The sequence below is a fragment of the Polypterus senegalus genome, chromosome 6 (genome assembly GCF_016835505.1).
Source record: "Polypterus senegalus isolate Bchr_013 chromosome 6, ASM1683550v1, whole genome shotgun sequence".
NCBI lineage: Eukaryota > Metazoa > Chordata > Cladistia > Polypteriformes > Polypteridae > Polypterus > Polypterus senegalus.
Genome location: NC_053159.1, coordinates 93784502 through 93803497, shown reverse-complemented (window position 1 = coordinate 93803497; position 18996 = coordinate 93784502). Strand labels below are relative to the sequence as shown.

General features: G+C 37.6%; 1 protein-coding gene across 1 annotated transcript in view; it reads left to right on the top strand.

Annotated features, from left to right (window-relative positions):
- ercc3 (excision repair cross-complementation group 3) overlaps nucleotides 1-18996 on the top strand; it is an 88635-nt gene that overhangs the window by 11325 nt on the left and 58314 nt on the right. Inside the window, exons 2-4 of the mRNA XM_039756521.1 lie at nucleotides 2437-2639; nucleotides 5115-5351; nucleotides 7447-7496. Of these exons, the coding sequence (XP_039612455.1) occupies nucleotides 2437-2639; nucleotides 5115-5351; nucleotides 7447-7496 (490 nt within the window). The remainder of the gene's footprint in view (nucleotides 1-2436; nucleotides 2640-5114; nucleotides 5352-7446; nucleotides 7497-18996) is intronic.

Here is an 18996-nt window from a genome sequence, read left to right as displayed (position 1 = left end):
ACCTGCATTATATAATTAAGAAGGCAGCGAAACAATTAGAAGCGAGCGAGTGACATATAAAACCATATTCAGCGGCTCACGTGAACTGACACAGTGCGCAGACAAAAAGCAACAGTTCCAAAGAGTGCTGAACAAAAAACGAATTACACTGCTACACTCAAATAGACAAACCACACACCGTGGCGCAATAGTAGAGCCTTCGCCTCTAGCGCCGGCGTCCGAGGCTCGATTCCCGAGAGGGGATGCACTAAGTATGTACACGCGCTTCTCGATTCATTTTAGCCTCGCATCCCCTTGGTTTGAGACGTATGAAAAAATATGCGGTTAACGCAGAAAGACAGATCACCAATTGAAGCTTTATGAATAATGGATACTTTATTCGCGATCAATGATTGTTTTGGTAAAGCCATACTCAGTGCATTCATTAGATGAACGGTAAAAAAGTAAGAACGAGGGGAGGGTAACTTATTGAGGCACACAGGCAAAACCACAATAGCACGTGGACTCGATGTACTGTAGTGTGTGTCAACTCGATCTGAATTGCGCGATCACATTCGAAAAAATATTTCTTTTCAAGTTCTATTTAGTCCATATGTGTCAAACTCAAGGCCCACGGGCCACATCCGGCCCGGCGTGTAATTAAATCCGGCCCGCAAGATCATTTTATATACTGTATTATTGTTATTAATGGCCCGGGGATATGAAGCGCTGGTAACACAATAAACTACAGATCCCATAATGCAGCGCTTCAGCTGCCTTGCCGAACACTTACCGCGTTAATCAAGTCTAGCTTATGATGCTGCAAGTTATTGCGAAGCTAGCCTACACGATGCCGAAGAGAAAAGGTGATTCTGAACATAGAGCCTTTAAAAACCGATGAGAGGTTGAGTATATGTCTACTGACATTGCTGGTAAACCCGTGTGTCTCATTTGTGGAGCTAATGTGGCTGTAATTACAGAATTTAATCTAAGACGGCACTATGAGACAAAACATCAAGATAACCTGAAAGACCTGAATGCAATGCACAAGATACAGAAAGCAGAAGAGTTAAAGAAGAATCTGACACTTTCAGCAGATGTTTTTACCCGTACAAAATCACTGAAGCTACTTTTATGGGAGACACAAATGCACCAGTGCAACTTGCCCCACTTTCCCTGTTGCCAAGTAATGTCGAACCAAGTCGGCACAACGGTGTTCCCAAATACGCACTTTGCTGATAAACTGGCGCACTGCGCACTGAGTTCACGGCGCTTTGGTGACTTTGAAGAACAAAAAAAGAATTTTGAGTTGTTTCGCAACCCATTTGCCGTCGATGTGGAAACTGCACCTGTGCAGATGATTGAGCTGCAGTGTAATGGCACACTGAAGGCAAAGTACGATACTGCACGGCCTGCACAGTTTATTCACTCCATTCCCGCACAAATGCTCCAGCTCCGTCTACATGCGGCTTGAACCTTGTGCATGTTTGGTACCACATATCTGTGTGAGAAGCTCTTCTCAGTCATGAAGACTAACAAAACAGCACACAGGAGTCGCCTGATGAGCACCTGCAGTCCATCCTGAGAATCTCCACAACACAGAACCTCACACCAAACATAAACGAACTTATTGCCAAAAAAAGATGCCACGCGTCCAAATCTGATAAAATGACATAAGAGCAAAGACAACTGAATGATTTGATTTGTTATTGCTGAAAAGAACACATTTTATTTATATTTCCAGGTTTTGTTATGCACCATGTTCATATTTGAATTTGTATAATTTTGACAGGATATATTTTTATGGAGAGCAAAATCTTTTGGGATATTTAAAATTTAAGTTTATTTTTTATATAAAATTACATAAGAGTAAAGAAATTTAAATGTTCTTTTAACATTTACTTTATTTCTAACTTTTATAATTTAGACAGGATATATTTTTATGGAGAGCAAAATATTATGTTATTTAAGGTTTGAGTTGATTTATTCCGGAATAATATTCTGTCGACTAAATAAAAATTCCTTCTATTTAAAATTGAAATAGAACTTGAACAGAAACGATAGTTCATAATATCCACGCAGACTTGCACGTAATAGCGGGAGTCATCTGTTTTAACAAGCAGCGTATTGCACTGATATGAAATAGCCTGCCCATTTAATTATATAGGAATGGATAAATAAATTAAGATTTTGTACAAATAATGTTTTTCATTTTTTTTCCTTCATGGATTCTGGCACCCCCAGCAACAGTTGCTCGCACCCCAAAGACTGTATATATGTGTGTGTGTATGTATATGTATATGTATATAAATATATACATATATATATATTTTTATTGTTGGACTTTTTATTGTGCTTCAAGTTTTATATCTGTTGTTATTATTATATATAGTTACACTTATAGGGCTGACTGATCCGAACAGTTTTGTAACTAATCATTTTAATTCATTATTAAAGAGAAAAGAAAATTCAGGAAGCGTGCTCAGGCTGATGATGACGATGATGAGGATGATACTTTGGGCAATGAAACACAAGCTATACCTGCAGCAGCAGGGAAACAAGTAGATGAGTCAGGGACGAAAGTTGATGAATATGGTGCCAAGGATTTCCGGCAGCAGATGTTTTTGAAAACTGATCATTCTTCACGACCAATCTGGGTGGTGGGTATCTACCTTAAATTTTACTATATTAGCAAATAAATTATAATTTGCTTGTGCAGTTTGGGTCTTTGCTAGTATTGCGCCTTATATGTATGCATTAATAATCGAAACTATCAATATTCACTTCAAATGTAATGAAAGTGATTATTAATTTTAGACACTTGAAAGACTTGGGTAATATGTATCTCAAAAAGGAAATTATTTATTGTATTCAAAGTAATCTTTTTTATTAATACAGTTTATAGCTTTTCTCAACCACGTTAGAAAAAATGCAATGAAACAGGTTTTCTAAGATAGGTAAACTTGGTCTTGTTGGTAAAAATACTGTATACATATATATAGTATATATAATGAAGACAAGAGAAAGATGTCTAGTTATTATTTGACCAGAAATTTGAAAGAAAAAGAAACATAATCTAAGTGACTTTGACTGTTGTATAAATTTATACAGTCAGATATAGTAGTTCCAGCATCTCAGAAAGAGGTGCCCTCATGTGATCTCTTTGCAATATACAGTACCATTAACAGAAAATTGTGTGATTAAATAATAATACAAAAATATTAAAAACTTATTAATGAGAAATATCAAAGTAGAATGGCTCTCATTCAGGGTAAGAGAAGGGTCACAGGTATTCAAATAACAGCTTTTTACAACAGTTGTATGGAGAAAAGCATCCCTGAACCCACAACACCTCAAACAACTAAAGCAAGCTGGGCTACACTAATCCAATACCATGGTTCCTCTCCTGTCAGCCAATAGTGGACTCCAGAAGATTGCTGAAAATTATCTGGTCTGAAAAATCTCAATTCCTACTGCTAGATGGAGATGAATGTTTAATAATTTGACAAAAAATAGCTTGGATCCATGGATCTAGCCTGCCTTGGGTCAGTGGCACAAGGTGGTTTTGATAGAATAATGATGTGGGGGAATGTTTTCTTGTCATACTTTCAGAGTCTTCATACCATTTGAGCATTGTTTTAATCCAACAGTGTGCCTAAGCATTGTTGATGACCATGTCAATCTTTTATAGCCCCAGTCAATCCTTTTTTAAATACAATTTCATGCAGGATAACGCAGCATGTTTTCAAAGCATAAAAGTGACTTCCGTTTAGTCCAGTGGCCAGCACAGTTGGCAGATCTCAATCCTTTTGGGATGAAGTGCAGTGTGATGTCAAAAAATTGGCAGGAACTGTCTGATGCCATCAAGTTAGAATGGGGCAAAGTCCTTGAGTAGTGTTTTTTCCACTTTGTTAACTACATCAATTGAGGACTCAGGCTGTTCTGGAAGCCAAAGTGGGTACTATCTGGAGCAGATATGTATTTCTGATAAAATGGCCTTTAAATCTATGGACTATTCATTATTTGTAAGGTTGTCTGCTGTTTAGATAAATTTGATAAGAATATTATGAACTTGGATTGGCCACAACATGTTAAAATTTAAAATATAAACTCTGTCATTGGTGGTAGCTTTCCAATACAAAGAAACACTATGGCCATCAAATTAGCAGAGAATAAAAGACACAAGGTCTTTGAAGCCATGAGCAACCTGATAACTGCTTATAGTGGATTTTTAATAGCCTGAAACTTAGAAGTAACTAACCTTCTCTGTTACATCTTGCTTCAGAATACCACCTGCAGCAGACCAGGTAGTGTATTCATGATTTCTATGACATATAGGAAGAAAAGGTCTGTGGTTTATGGTCTTGCATCATATGTCCTGAAATAAAGTGGCAAAGCTTTGCATAACACCAACATTTAAGCAAGTTGTTGTGCAAAAATAAAGCATAACAAAATGTTCACATTTAAAGTATAATTTAGTTCTAACTTTAATGCCATGTGTACCTTTTTAAATGTGTTGCCCTTTTTACTTTAATTAGCTGCTTTAGGGGTGGGTATTCTTTTTATGATAATTCTTGATGTTTTGTTATCTAATAAAGTGTTAAAAGTTCATTCTCAGTAGATTTGACATATTTTACTGTATAGAAGCCTCTAAATTTATTTGGGTTGATTTGAATGAATGTTTTTGCATGCACATGCATTCTTGTAGTTTGATGGGCTAGAATCCTGTGCAGGGATTATTATTGCATTGCTGCTGATGGCTGGTCTTACCCTGACCCAAAAATGTAAAAAGAATAAATGAGTGAATTATTTTCCATTTTTGTGTCTTTGAATCCACACCAATTAATTAAACTTGCAGTGAATTCAGTCTGCATCTTGAAATCTCTCTATGCAGCTACATACAGCATTATTTGTTGGGTGTTGTAGTCTCTGTGTTTCCTGGAACCAACATGCTTGGGTGTATGCAAAGGGATAACTCTGGATTTCATCTTTGCAAAAGTCCTTGGCTTTCTATACTGTTTTATTTATTTACACTAGTTTGTAAACACTTTACAAATTTCAGCAGTGGTGCTAATCAAATAAATTAGGAATGCTTCCTATGCTTTGTAAAATAAAATGTATATTTTTTCTTTTAGGCTCCTGATGGTCATATTTTTCTGGAAGCATTTTCACCTGTTTATAAATATGCACAAGACTTCTTGGTAGCAATAGCTGAACCAGTTTGTCGTCCCACTCATATTCATGAATACAAACTCACTGCTTATTCTTTGTATGCTGCTGTAAGTGTGGGTCTTCAGACTTCTGACATCATTGAGTACTTGCAGAAACTAAGTAAGACCTCTGTGCCTGATGGCATCATACAATTCATTAAAGTAAGTTATGTTGCACTTTGAACTCATACTCATAAATTAATTTGTTTGCAGGGTTAACATTTTCAGTTGATATAACTGTTTAAAGAACATATTAAAGTTTTTTTTCTGAATCGGTACTCTGTTTCATGGACTAAATTGCTCATTTTATGGGCAGTCTCTTTGTAATCTTAACTACTAACCCTAAGCCTAACCCTAATTTCTATTTTTATCCATCAGCAAGAATTATCAATAATACAGTATAATAAAACCATACTGTATGTGTGCCTGTCTTAGCCCTCTGAATAGTCTGTTTGGTCAGATTTACTTTGGTGAAACCATCGACAGAGGAGTGCTGGGCAAGACACTTTGAGGCACACTAACAGGAGTTAAGGTGTAGGAGGCATACTGAGAGTTGCCTTCAAAGAGGGGAAGTACAGTGTGAGGCAAAAAGAAATACCACATTTCAAACATTTAATCTACAAAAATACTACAAGATAAAATAAATTTCATTACGACAAGAAGTAGTATACAAAACAGATTTTTTGTTTTACTGTGTTTTAAAAATGTTGTCTTCAAGGTGGTGGCCATCATTAGCGATACACTCTTCGAGACGATTTGTGAATGCTCGCATCACTCATTCGGCCATTTCAAGGGGAATGGCAGCGATTTTTGTGGCGAATAGCGTCCTTGAGGGCTTCAAGATTTTGAGGTGGTTATGTGTATACCTTCGACTTGAGATAGTCCCACAAGAAGAAATTGCATGGAGTTTGATCAGGCGAATGTGAAGGCCATTCAACATTGCCACGCTGGGAGATTACCTTCCCTGGAAACATCTCCCGCAAAACTTGCATGGATCTCCACGCTGTACGTGTTGTTGCTCCATCCTGTTGAAACCAGGCATCCACCACATCCATTTCTTCCAGTTGGGGCTGCAAAAAGTTCGCTAGCGTTTTCAGTGTAATGTTCTGAACTAGTGGTGACCATTGCTTCCTCTTCCTCAAAAAAGTAATGGCCTACAATGCCAAATTCTGCAACAGCGCACCAAACTATAACACGCCCACTGTGCAGGGGTCTCTAATGGAGGGGTCTCTAATGGAGTTCACGAGGGTTGGTTTCAGCCCAGTAGTGAAAGTTTTGCTTATTTATGCAACCATTCAAATGGAAACATGCCTTGTTGCTGCACATGACTATGGCATCTCGATGAACGGTTTGCAGAATGTTCGCACACAACTCTCTACAGCTCTCCCAGTCTCTCTCAGTGAGTTCCTGCTCTCCCATCATTTTGTATGGATGGAAATTAAGGTCCTCATGCAAAATCCAAAGCATGTTTGTGTACTGAACGTCTAGAAGATTGCAAAATTGATGCCCTTACAGTTTAGATGTTTTCAGGCATTCCGTACAATCCGAGGATGGCCTGGAGATTTTCTGTTCAATGTTGTACCTGTCTGTCTAAATTTAGCCACCCACTGAAGAATTGTTTTCCGATTTGGGACGTCACTGTTAGGAGGAATGCTGAAGTGCGTTTGGAAGGCGCGTTGTGTAGTGATGATAGATTGTTTCTGAAGAACGCTGTGACAGTGAAAGCACGGTACACACCAGACAAAGGCATGTTGCCGATTAAAAGCTACAACGGATTGCCTATCAAAGGATCCCTCTCCCCCAACCCGCTCGGCTGCCTCTACCTCGCACAATGACCTTGACAAATGTGGTACTTCATTTTGGCTTACCCTGTATTTGCAAGAATATGCATGATGCTTCATTGCAGGTAATAGGGACATGACTACGATTAGTGGTATACAAAAAGTGGATGGGAAATGAGTAAGGTGCCTCAGAATGACAGACTCTGAGTAGCTGGCTTTATGGGAATGCTCTCAAGAGACAGAGCACTGGGCATAAAGTAACTGATAGCTCTTGCCCTTTATGTCCTCTGTATCCTTGTGTGTCTGAATCTTTCTTGCCCAGCCTGTAGAATATTGTGTTACCTCTTTTCGACAGTAACATGACTAGTTCTACATGTGTTTCTTATAAGTGATGAAAAGAAGCATGTCAGTGTTGCTGACATTTGCAATGGGTATGAGGGTTAACTTTTTTTTTTCCTTTTTCTTTTGTTTTGCAGCTTTGCACTGTCAGCTATGGCAAGGTGAAACTAGTTCTGAAGCACAACAGGTATGTACTATTTTTTCTTAAATTCATCTAAGCTTACTTTTTACAAATACCTTTTAAAGAGAGAGAGAGAGATGGTGACATATCGGCCTTTCATAATGCTCAACTTTAAGGCTCAATGAAACATTATCTGTCACATTGTGCCTTGTAGTGCTGTGCTAAGAAAAGTTTGGGCATGAGTATTGGATCCATTAGTAGCTGTTGCCCTCTCTGGTTGCTTACGTATGGACTTGCTGTAAGTGAAATGACCGGAACTAGAGTTTATATATTGTAATGTTTATTTATTGTAATGTTTTTATCCTTAGATTCTTGTGGATAGTTCTTTATGTCAGAAAAAAATTGTATGATGACAAGTACATTTTCAGTGTAATATCAGTGACCCATTTAATTTTTTACTTAAAAAGTAATTGTCCATTACTTTGAAAATAATTGTCCACAATTTCTTTTCCAAAGTGAGTTGCACATATAGTGTTACTTATTTTCTTGTTACTTATTTCTTTTTTTTTTTTTTTTTAAAGAGAAGCACATTGATACAATTGTACACGTGCAGGTAAATTATGCTTTTTGGGTTCTCAAAGGAGTAATAGAACTAGAAATACTGATATTATCTGTTTTACGTCCTATATTGGTATATTTGTCAAGGAAAATTCTGGTTGGGTCCTGCAGACCTAGGTCAGAGATACCATCAGATAGGTTGGAGACGTCCTGAGAAACTGTATGAGTGTGTGTTAGCAAGAGATGAAGTAAAATAGTAGAACATACAAGACCTGCTCTGGTACTGGTGATCTTGGGGAAAGATCCTGGTTTGAATCAAATCACAGAGTTGGGGTGAGTGGTGAAATTTGGTGTTATCTCTGACCAAAAGTGAGTGTTGTGAGGTAGAGCTGGAGGCATCAATTTGCAGAAAGGGAGATAAGGCAGAAAAAAAAAAGATTTTTGCAACTGTAGGTAAAGAGCAATGGAAGATCGGATCAGCAGCAGTAGGTTTGAGCGAGGGCCCCAAGGAAGGAGACAGCCTCCAATAAACCTCATGTGAAGACACTGTGTTTCACAATGTATGAGGCTGCCAGCGGCAGTGCTAATAAAATGTCAGCTGAATAATGACATAACAAAATAACATAACATGGAGATCTATCAACATATTGTCCTGCAGGAAATGCCAAAGAGAAGTATTTAAAGATACTTTAACATCAACATGAAATACTCAACATTGAATCCAGAAGCTAAAATGAACTGTTCTGTGAACAAAGTGCTAAAGTGTATTGCAACTAAGTAATGTCCATGATTCACTATAATAAGGACAAAGTCCACAAAATAACAAGAAGTAAAGTCTTTTAAATTGCATCACAAAATAAAAATCAACCCCTGGGTTGCTTAAAATGGCTCTAGCTTTTAGATTTCAGCTGCACATCTGCATACATTGACAAAGGTATACCTAGAATACTGTAGGGTCTAAGTGCCCCGGTGCCAGGAACAAAGAAAATTTCACATGCTCCAAAAAGAAATATTTTCATAGATAAGAAATTGCTTTGCACATTTACAGCTGTGTAATTTCTGAAGAGTTCACATTGTCATTTGAAAACGTCATTACAATACCATTGCCTTGGGGGTGAGGGGGAGTTGGGGAGAGTGTGAGAAATGCTTGTGGATTTTGAGTAATTAGCTGCTGTACTCATGTACTGTAGAAAGTGGTGGGTAGTGGGGGAATGGTGCACGGGCGTTTTAGCTTGGGATGTAGTATTTTTTTTTTTTTTTTTGGCTGAAATAGTATTTTTTTTTTGGCTGAAACTCGCCACGTGTAACAGTAGTTGGTTATGCTGTTATAATGATTCAAATGTGATTTGTTTCAAGTTCATTTGCTACAAATCAATATCGCAATACAACAAACTCTAAAGTTAGATCTGCTCCATCGTAAAATAAATTTGAATAAATTTATACCAAAAGGAAACTAGAAGTTAGTAATTTCTTTTACTCATTCAAACCCAATATGCTGAGATTTAGCATATGTTATAGAAAAATTTGTACCTCATTGTGTGTGTTTGTGGCTTGGCAATAGCTCACACTTTGCCTTTTTTTCTTATGCATGCAAATGACGTGCTGCATAAAACTGAGTATTGATTGGTATTGCAAGCTTGCAGTGTACAGGGTGCAAAAAAAAGTTGGGCACTGCTTTTATAAATAATGTAATCTGTTTAATTTAAAATTTATTATTTTGTCCTCAGACTACACAGTACAACTACATTTCAACTGTAGTGAACCACGTGAAAATAAAACAAATCTTTAAGGTTAGATTAAAGCAAAAGAAATAGTGTATTTAAGCAATGTTAAAGTAATAACAATAGTAATTAAACTTTAACTATTTGCATCACTGACTGCTACTTGGCCACAGAGAACACCCTGACCATTGCGCCTGTGTTTTATTAGGCCCCAAAGCACACCATCATGCAATTGTGACTTGTGCACTGTTGCTCCTTTCAGTTTGTTTTGTTACTTTTTAACTTTTTACTCCTGCAGCCTGCTCTGCCTCCTGCTTTTAACACTTGAGTCTTGTTGCATAGAGGTCCACATGAGGCACCCTCATGTAAGCATCATTGGTTGCATGAAACCCAGTGAGCTCAGCTCTCAGTCTATCTCAGTGGTTTTAATTGCATGTCTGCTGGCCACTGACCTCCATGCAGGCTGGTGCCAAAAACAAATACTGAGTTAGCAAGCTTACAGATGTGCTACTTCACAGCAGAGACACTATACCATTCACCATTGCTCACCAGCAGTGCTTGATGTAGAACCAAATTACTGGCAGTATGGAAGAAGATGATTCGCTGTGGCAACCCCTAACTGGTGCAGCCAGAAGAAGAAGAAGACTCTGTTTAGTCGGCATCTTGTTCCTTCTCCAAACTTGTTATTGCTTTTATGCGATTGGGTGGGGGGGCGCGCCCTTGTAGGTCAAAGTGCATGTATATTAGTATATGATATCAAAGGGAGGGGGGGTTTCCTCTTGAACCTTTGAGTGCTGCAGGTACCTGCCCCCTTCAAGCACTTGGAGTCTCTGAGTATCACAGCAGCATGGGTGTAACGAACCAAGATGTAGAGGACAGGAAGATATGGAACAAGATGATCCGCTGTGGCAACCCCTAATAGGAGTAGCAGAAAGGAGGAGAAGAAGAAGACTGTGCTGCCAAAGCCCAAATATGTGCGATATCAATATTAGTGTAAAATGAAAGTGAATGTGAACCAGTAATTTATTTAATCCTAAGTATTATCTTATTCAGTTTATTTAGAGGGTGTTTCACACTCATAGACCAGTTTCTTTGTGTTGATTCAGGAGATGATTAGTTACTTTGTTTTCTGTCTCCAATTAGGTAAGTGTTTCACACAAAAATCTTTCAAATGAGCCTAAAGTAAGTGAAATAAACACCTCGCTGGCATGTTTTGGATTTGTTTTTTTTTTTGTTTGTTTTTTGGGGAATAATCGTGAAGGGCTGAGAGGAGCTGTGCTTGTGCACTGGCACGTTTTTAATGATCATGTGCTTTGTTTGTCAGGCCAGAGCTCTGTGAGAAGAATATCTTTTCATGTCCTCTTCTAGTTATCAGATAAAATTTGTTATTTTGCATACTACAGAAAAGACATATTTCTTTCTAGGCATCAATGGCAAGCTCTGCTGAGAGCATACAGTGATGTGCTGCAATTTCACTTAGACAGTAAACATATTGGGTGAATTTTCACTATATGAGAATGCATATTTAATCCCAAGCAGCCTACGTAACCTTTCTTCTTCTCATATCATACGTCTGCTACCTTTAGGACAGTAAATATTTGTTGTTAATGTTCACGTGGGAATGTTAATATGCTTCCAGTGTCTGCCAGACGTCCGATGGCATTAAGGGGACGCCAACCTATGCAGATCACTCTTGCAGTCTCTAACATTATGGGGTGTGATTGTCAGATGCAAATGGTGTTTATTTCTCACTCTGTATGTGGTCAGTTTGATCTACCTAATCACAAGTGAATCTACATCTTTTTTTTTTATATATATATATATATATATATATATATATATATACTTGTTCTTGTGCTATCCGATCTGATTGTACGAGAGAAAAAGTGGCTCTGAGGTTGAATCGGATTCTAGGATTTATTTGATTGACTGATACATGTGCTGGTTGTTTTATGCAAACATAATACATGGTATTTTATGTAGTTAGATCTGTCATGTGTTGGATCACATTCATGCCTCTTGTAAAACGCTTCAGGATTCCCTGGGTACTGCATCAAAACCATTGTTTCAAAGGGTCTTGATCCAGTTGTTTTGGTTTGACCGGAGTTAGATTGGCTCATTCGTGTCTACCTCTGTTTCATTAATCGTGTGGTAAAGACAGACTCATTATGGCAGGAATTTTAGTCTAGTTCTCATTTGGATTATCCCAGTTATCTTAGTAAATGTAATTGAATTAATGCACAAATGCTGTTTGGTTTTATTGCTGATAACGAAGGTTCAGCTCAGTAATTATCTCATTTTATTTTGCTGGGTACAGGCTCATTTTTCATAGCTGTAGGCAGATGTGAGCATTAAAAAGAAAGAAAAGTGGACCTGTGTCTCACTGATGACTTTAAAATTAGACTCTTGTGAATGCACAAGTGTGTGCAGTGAAAGACTTATAGCTTATATACTGGTGCTTCCCACACTAAATTGACTTTTGAAGACTAATAAAATAAATGTGTGAGTAATGATATGACAGGGTGCTTCATTGAAACAATTGGAGATGAAGCATCTTTGAATGCAGTTCGCCTGTGGATTAAACTATAAATATGTGCACGAATAGTTCATAACATTTCCCTAACACAACAATTAAGTTTATACAATTTAAGAGAGACAGAATTTTTTTTTTACTGTGTGGTTCAACGTTTCCATAACATCCAAACTATCTTAAAAAAATAAACTTGATATACTGTACTAGCAAGCACAGGTTTGTATGTTTGAAGCTTTAATCTAATGTAACCAGTTCCACATGTAAAGCGTCCCTCCTTCATATTTGAGCCCATGCTTGCCAAACCAATCTCTGTCTTTGTGTGCTACTTGGTAGCCTAACCCAGGGGTCCTCAATCACAGTCCTGGAGGGCCGCAGTGGCTACAGGTTTTTGTTCCAACCCAGTTGCTTAATTAGAAAGTAATTCTTGCCAATAATTTAATTTCATGGCTTGATAGTGCTATAACTCTGCTATTTCAGGTAATTCGCATATCCGAGTTTCTTCTCCTTTCTAAGGATATCATCTATTTGATTTGAAGGCTAAAATGGATGAGTAATTCTCAGCCCTTCACTTTTTTCTCTGCGCTTTCCTTCCAAGTATTTAATTAAACCCAATAGTGCATGATAAATACACACAGGTGTAAATGGTAACAAGCTAAATGGAGAAATGCTGGTTTCTTTTGTCATTTCCATGTTATTGCTAATTAGGAGCAATTAAAAACCAAAAATACAGCTGCTTAAGACTAAAATAAGCAATAAGGGTTCAAAATCTTAACAAGTGAGACAACCAAAGTGAAGCAGAAGTGTTACTTGAGCAATAAGTGCTTATTATTAAGCAAATGGGTTGGAGCAAAAACCTGTAGCCACTGTGGCCCTCCAGGGCCGTGATTGAGGACCCCTGGCCTAACCGGTACATTAAAGCTGTCAATGTGACACAGAATGTGTGTTGTGATTATTATGTGTGTTGTAAGTTTGTGCATGCACGTACGCTTCTCTATATAACATAGTTTTGTTTCATTGTGTTCATGTAACTTACTGTTATCTGCTGGTGAAAGTGGGCAAGTGCATTAAAATAGTATGTGTCTTGTACACAGTGTCCACGGCATGCCAGCCCACGCTAGAAATTGCCTCAATTTACCAAGTAAACAATACTGTAACAGTAAGCATTGTAGAGTGCTTTTATTTTAATTTTCTAATAATAGTAAAATATTAATCAAATATGATTACTTATTTCTCAAACCATCATTTCATAATTCATTAAACCAATTTACATACATATTACATTTAGAATTTCCAATTAATCTGATAATGCATTTTTATGGAATACGGGGCGGGGGGGATTACTGGTATACACAGTGTGATGGTCTGGGTTGGGTCCATTAATCTTGTTGCTTCCAGGAGCCTCTCAAACCTGTAACAGTCTATAGTCCTGTACCGAGATTAGCCAGGCAAATAAGGGGACACACACACATTCTGCAAGGGGTTGGTGCAAAAGTGTTAAAAATCCGAAGAAAAGTACACACAAAACAGGTGCACTGCAACAAGTCTTTTTGAATAATAAATATTCAATAAATAAATAAACCATAAAATCAAAGTGTCCAGTGGAGGTTTAAAAGTTGGATAACTATATTCCAATAAAATGAGTTTAAAATCAAGGGCAAACATTCTGTATTAAGCATCTCCTTGGCTTACCATTTGTGGATTCGTAACCACGAGGAGATTTCCACCAGCAGCTGCAAACAGCCCCGTAACCCAGCTCGGGCCCTTGTTGCCAGTCTGTCGGTGTTCACTGGGTGCTGTGCTGAACTTTCCTCCGTAAAGCCTGTCTTACCACAGTCTGAGGCTTCAGTGGGAGCCGCCTGGAGCACTTGGTCGCTTCTGCTCTGAAAAATGCTAAGTAGGAGCGGCCCCTCTGTTCCCTCTCTTGAGTGTCTGGCCACACGCTTTACTCATGGGGCTTACTTTCCTATCTGCCTACTTCCCTTCCCATTCCTGTTCATGCCCTTCTCTCCTTTCCATTAACCTCCATGACTTCCTTTTCTTTATTTTCTTGTGTCTGTGTTTCAGTCACCCCCCTTTTCCCCTGCAGGCTCCCTAATATCCTGGCTGATTGGATGCAGGTGTGACCCTATGCCCACTCTGAGCTGTGAATGAGGCACCTGACTGATCCACTTGCATTTGCACGCGAGTGCATGCTCAGCCAAGCACCACAGACAAGCCCAGAGCAATACCATCATGTGCATACCTTCACCTGTTCGGTGCCTGCACACTCTGGGACTTGATTATTTATTTAAAACTGCACTTCACCACGGACCTCAACGCGGACCTCTTATCTCACACACAGAAAAACGTACATGGTCATGGAGCACATGCAGTTTCATCCTGACATGAAACCATGGGTTTAGGCTCCTGAATGGTTACAGTGAATTCTGGTTTTCACACCAGTCAGTTTCTAACTTGGAAGCCAGTTCAGGCTGTTAATGAAGCGTATTGTTTTATTCTATCAATTGCTTGTGCACCATTTCAGACATTTGTAATATTGTGGATATTTTGTTTTCTGAAACCATCCGAATGCTTCAAGGGCTGAAGCATATTAGTACTTTTCAGGTCTTTAAAGTTCCTCTCTCATTTCTTTCTGAATATGTTATTTTTATAGGCAGTTTAAGAGCATACACATACAAACTGGACCAAATTATCCAATAATCCTATAATTTATTTCATAAAACTGATTGTTTTTTATATGTTCTTATAGGTTGAATATTATTGTTTTTTATATGTTCTTATAGATTGAATATTATTTTGCCATAGGCATCTTTCAATTTACAGTGTGTCAGTAGTTAGTGCATATTTGTGCATGAATACACTAATAGCTTGTTGCTAAGCAATAGCAAGAGAAATGGCTTGCTCCATTCTGTGTTGGCAGATGTGAATCCTTGTTCCAAGCATTTTAAATCTTAGGTTTTCATTCATGCCTTTTTTTATTATTTCTCACCAGCTTCTTGCTTTATCTGAAAGAATCTTTGTGTTGTTCAGCATATTTTAGTTAGTATAGAAGAATAGATTGCAACATTTACACTCCAAACCTTTTTATAAAAACACATGGTTTAATACAGTGCAACTTTGATTGACTCCAGCTTTCCTCACCCCCCTTTTTAAATAAAGCATTTTTGAAATAGATCAGAACATTTAGAAGATTTTGAATGTTTTTTATAGATCATTTAGCAATAACATGTATATGAATGCAGTACAGTTTTTGCAGGCATATGACTTTAGTCTCTTTTCCACTTCACCTGTAAAAAGATTTATTCTGTAAATGTATGAAGCCATTCAGTTCTTAAAATTATCTTATTGCTTAAATTATATACTTGCTTGTTTTGTGAGAGATTCTGTATAAAATAAAATTATTGTGATTGTGTTAAAAAGATGGCAATAATGGAAGGAAGGATTAGCCACTTTCATTGTGATGTCTCTCTTGCATATTGAGGACTTTCAAACAAGAATTTCTTTGCAGACAAATTAAGGGTGACTCCGTTGGTGTGAACTCGATGAATATTTCCCCCAAAGCTAACATTTGTATCTAAAATATGACCCAGATTTCCTTAAGATTCCACAATAGAATACAAAGTAGAAGGATACTAAGAAAAACTAGAAATATGCAAACAAATTTTCCTGGCAGTCATACATATCGAGATAACTACTATATAACACATTTTCTTTCCATTCAATTATTTTGCAGAATCTTTGTATATAATTCAGGGCTGTGTGTGTTGAATGGAGACTCTACTGGCAACATCATGTTATAGTCTATTTAGAATGGAGTGATGAACCATCTTGTGGCACACTCGGGCACTCATTAAAACTTGCACAAGGCCAATTTAGAGTCTCCAAAAAGCCTGAGCAGCCTTTCTTTTGATGAATGAAATGAATTAGCCTTATAAAAAAAAAAATCCACACAAATATTCAAAATGTATGTAGGGTCCACATGGTAGAAAACAGGCCTGGGGTTCAAGCTAAGTAAACGTGCAGTTGTAAGCCAGTAAGTCTAGCTGTTGTACTACCTATGACACATAGGGGGAGGGGAAGAAAAGCTTTGTTCATATTCTTCAGCAATACACATACATGTTAAAAAACATTAAATATATTTATTAATTACTTCCATCCAACTAAATTTACAAAAACAAGTATTTTTAATTTTTATTCAAATTCATATATTTTGTGAATGAAGCCTAACTTGGCAGAAAGTGAACATTACATTTTTTCATTAATTTTTTTAAACCTTTACATTTATAAGCACTTCTAGAATGTAAGCACCTATTCCAACATTTTTGGACATAGTGCAGGGACCAAAACTGGTTTTGGTGGCAGTTCATTGCTAGGTACATTTTTATATATACACAGAATCATTTGGTCAGTGTTGAGCCACTTATTAGTATGAAATGCACTCTTTCTGAGGATAACCCATGCAGATATTGGGAGCATGTGTAAACTTAACACAGGCAGTGAGTTAACCATGATTTGAATCCAGACTAATGGGTAGTTGTGACTCAGCATCGCAGACCACTGCATCACTGTTCAACACACAATCACAGCAGTTAATATTACATTCAATGGCCTTTTTTATTAAGTATACCTATGCAGTTTTTTGGTAGAAATATTGCCTTTGGAATTAAAGTTCTTGCTGACTTGATTCCATACGGCACTTCCTGTGGAGTGGTACGCTGTTACAGTGGTAGCGCTGGTGCCTTGCATTAAGGAAACCTGGGTTGGTATACCGGGACCTCCCTATGTGGAGTTTGGATGTTGTTTCCGTGTCTTTATGGGTTTCCTCCCATAGTCCAAAAACATGCAGATTAGGTGCATTGGCAATACTAAATTGGCACTAATTTTTGGGGTGTGTGTGTGTCTATCTGTTTGTTTGCGCTGTGATAGACTGGCTCCCTGTCTGGGGAATTATTCCTTCCTTGTACCCAATGCTTGCAGGGGTAGGCTCCAGCACCCTATAGACCAGGGGTCAGCAGATTCAGTCTTGGATGGCCGCTGTGGCTGCAGGTTTTTGTTCTAACCCAGTTGCTTAATAAGAAGCACTTATTGCTCAAGTAACACTTCTGCTTCATTTTAGTTGTCTCGCTTGTTAAGATTTTGAACCCTTATTGCTTATTTTAGTCTTAAACAGCTGTAGTCTCAGATTTTAATTGCTCCTTATTAGCAATACAATCTAAATGACAAAAGAAACCAGCCTTTCTCCATTTAGCTGGTTTCCATTTACACCTGTGTGTATTTATCATGCACTATTGGGTTTAATTAAATACTTGTAAGGGAAGTGAAGAGAAAAAAGTGAAGCATTGAGAATAACTCATCTGTTTTAGACGTCGAATCATTTGGATGATATCCTTAGAAAGGAAAAAAAAAATCTAGGATATTATAATGACTTGACATGGCAGAGTTAAAGCATTAGCAAGCCATGAAATTAAATAATTGACAAGGATTGGTTTTTAATTAAGGAACTGGGTTGGAACAAAAACCTGCAACCACTGTGGCCCTCCAGGACTGATTTCGCCCACCCGTGCTATGGACCCTGTTCAGTACTAAGTGGGTCAGAAAATGACTTCCTGTGGTTATTTCAGCCATTTCTCGATGTGCAAACCTCCTGTTGCACCTCATGCCAAAGGTACTCGATTGGATTGCAGGCCTGTTAGAGTAAACTGAAGTCGTAAAAGGTCAAAACCAAAACACTGTATGAACAAGGGGGTTTTGCATTTTGATGCTCTGCCTTTAAAAAAATCAGCAAAGGAATGTATGGCCAAAAAAGCACATTTTATTTTGCAAAATTGTAAATGCTCTGATAAAATAAAAATAGTGACTTGGCAAATATTGTTCAAGTTGCTACTTAAATACAGTTACCATCAAACTATTTATTCAGAATATTAGTGAAAAATGACAACACGGCAAATATACACATATTGTATAAAGGAAATACAAATTCATATCTAAACATTGCACAGAAAAGGTAAATTATGCTTTATTGGTATCTTCACGTGTATAGAGTACAGAGAAATTCTTGCTTGCATGAGCTATGTTGTATAGGTTCCCTCCACCAAGGAAAAAATTCTGCAAACATCCAGCAACGTTTTGTCTTCTGTGGCCTTCAAAGCCTTTTAATGTTGTTGAGCTCGCCAATGTGTTCCTTCTTTTTGTGAATGTACCCAGTTTTTGATTTGGCTGTCTCTAAGTTTTTTGTTTTAAGTTTATAAGTCTAATTATGGCCATGCATTGACAGCTCTTTGGATCTGATGCTGAGAGTTCACAGCAGAATTTTCCAAATGTAAATTGCACACTTGGAACCAACTCCAGACATTTTATTTACTTACTTGTCAACAAAATAATCAGTGAACTGTTTACAACTGGCCATGGAACACCTTTTCAGTCAATTGGCCAGTTGTTTTCAGTCCCTTGATAAAGAGATTACATATAAAAAGTGCTGTAATCCACAAACCATTCACTCAGTTTGAATGTAAATACTTTGAGTTAAAGTTGAAAGTCTACACCTTCGTTCACATTACATATATAGCTACAGCTGCAATTCTTTGGTGAAAAGCTAAAGTAACAATAACTTTCTCAATGTCCAAATACTTATGGACCTAACTGTACAACTCCCTACCTTATTTTTATCAATGCACCACTATTCAATGTGGACATTTGATTGTAAATAGAAATAAAATAGTGAATGTAAAAATGGTGTCATTAAATGATGGTCATA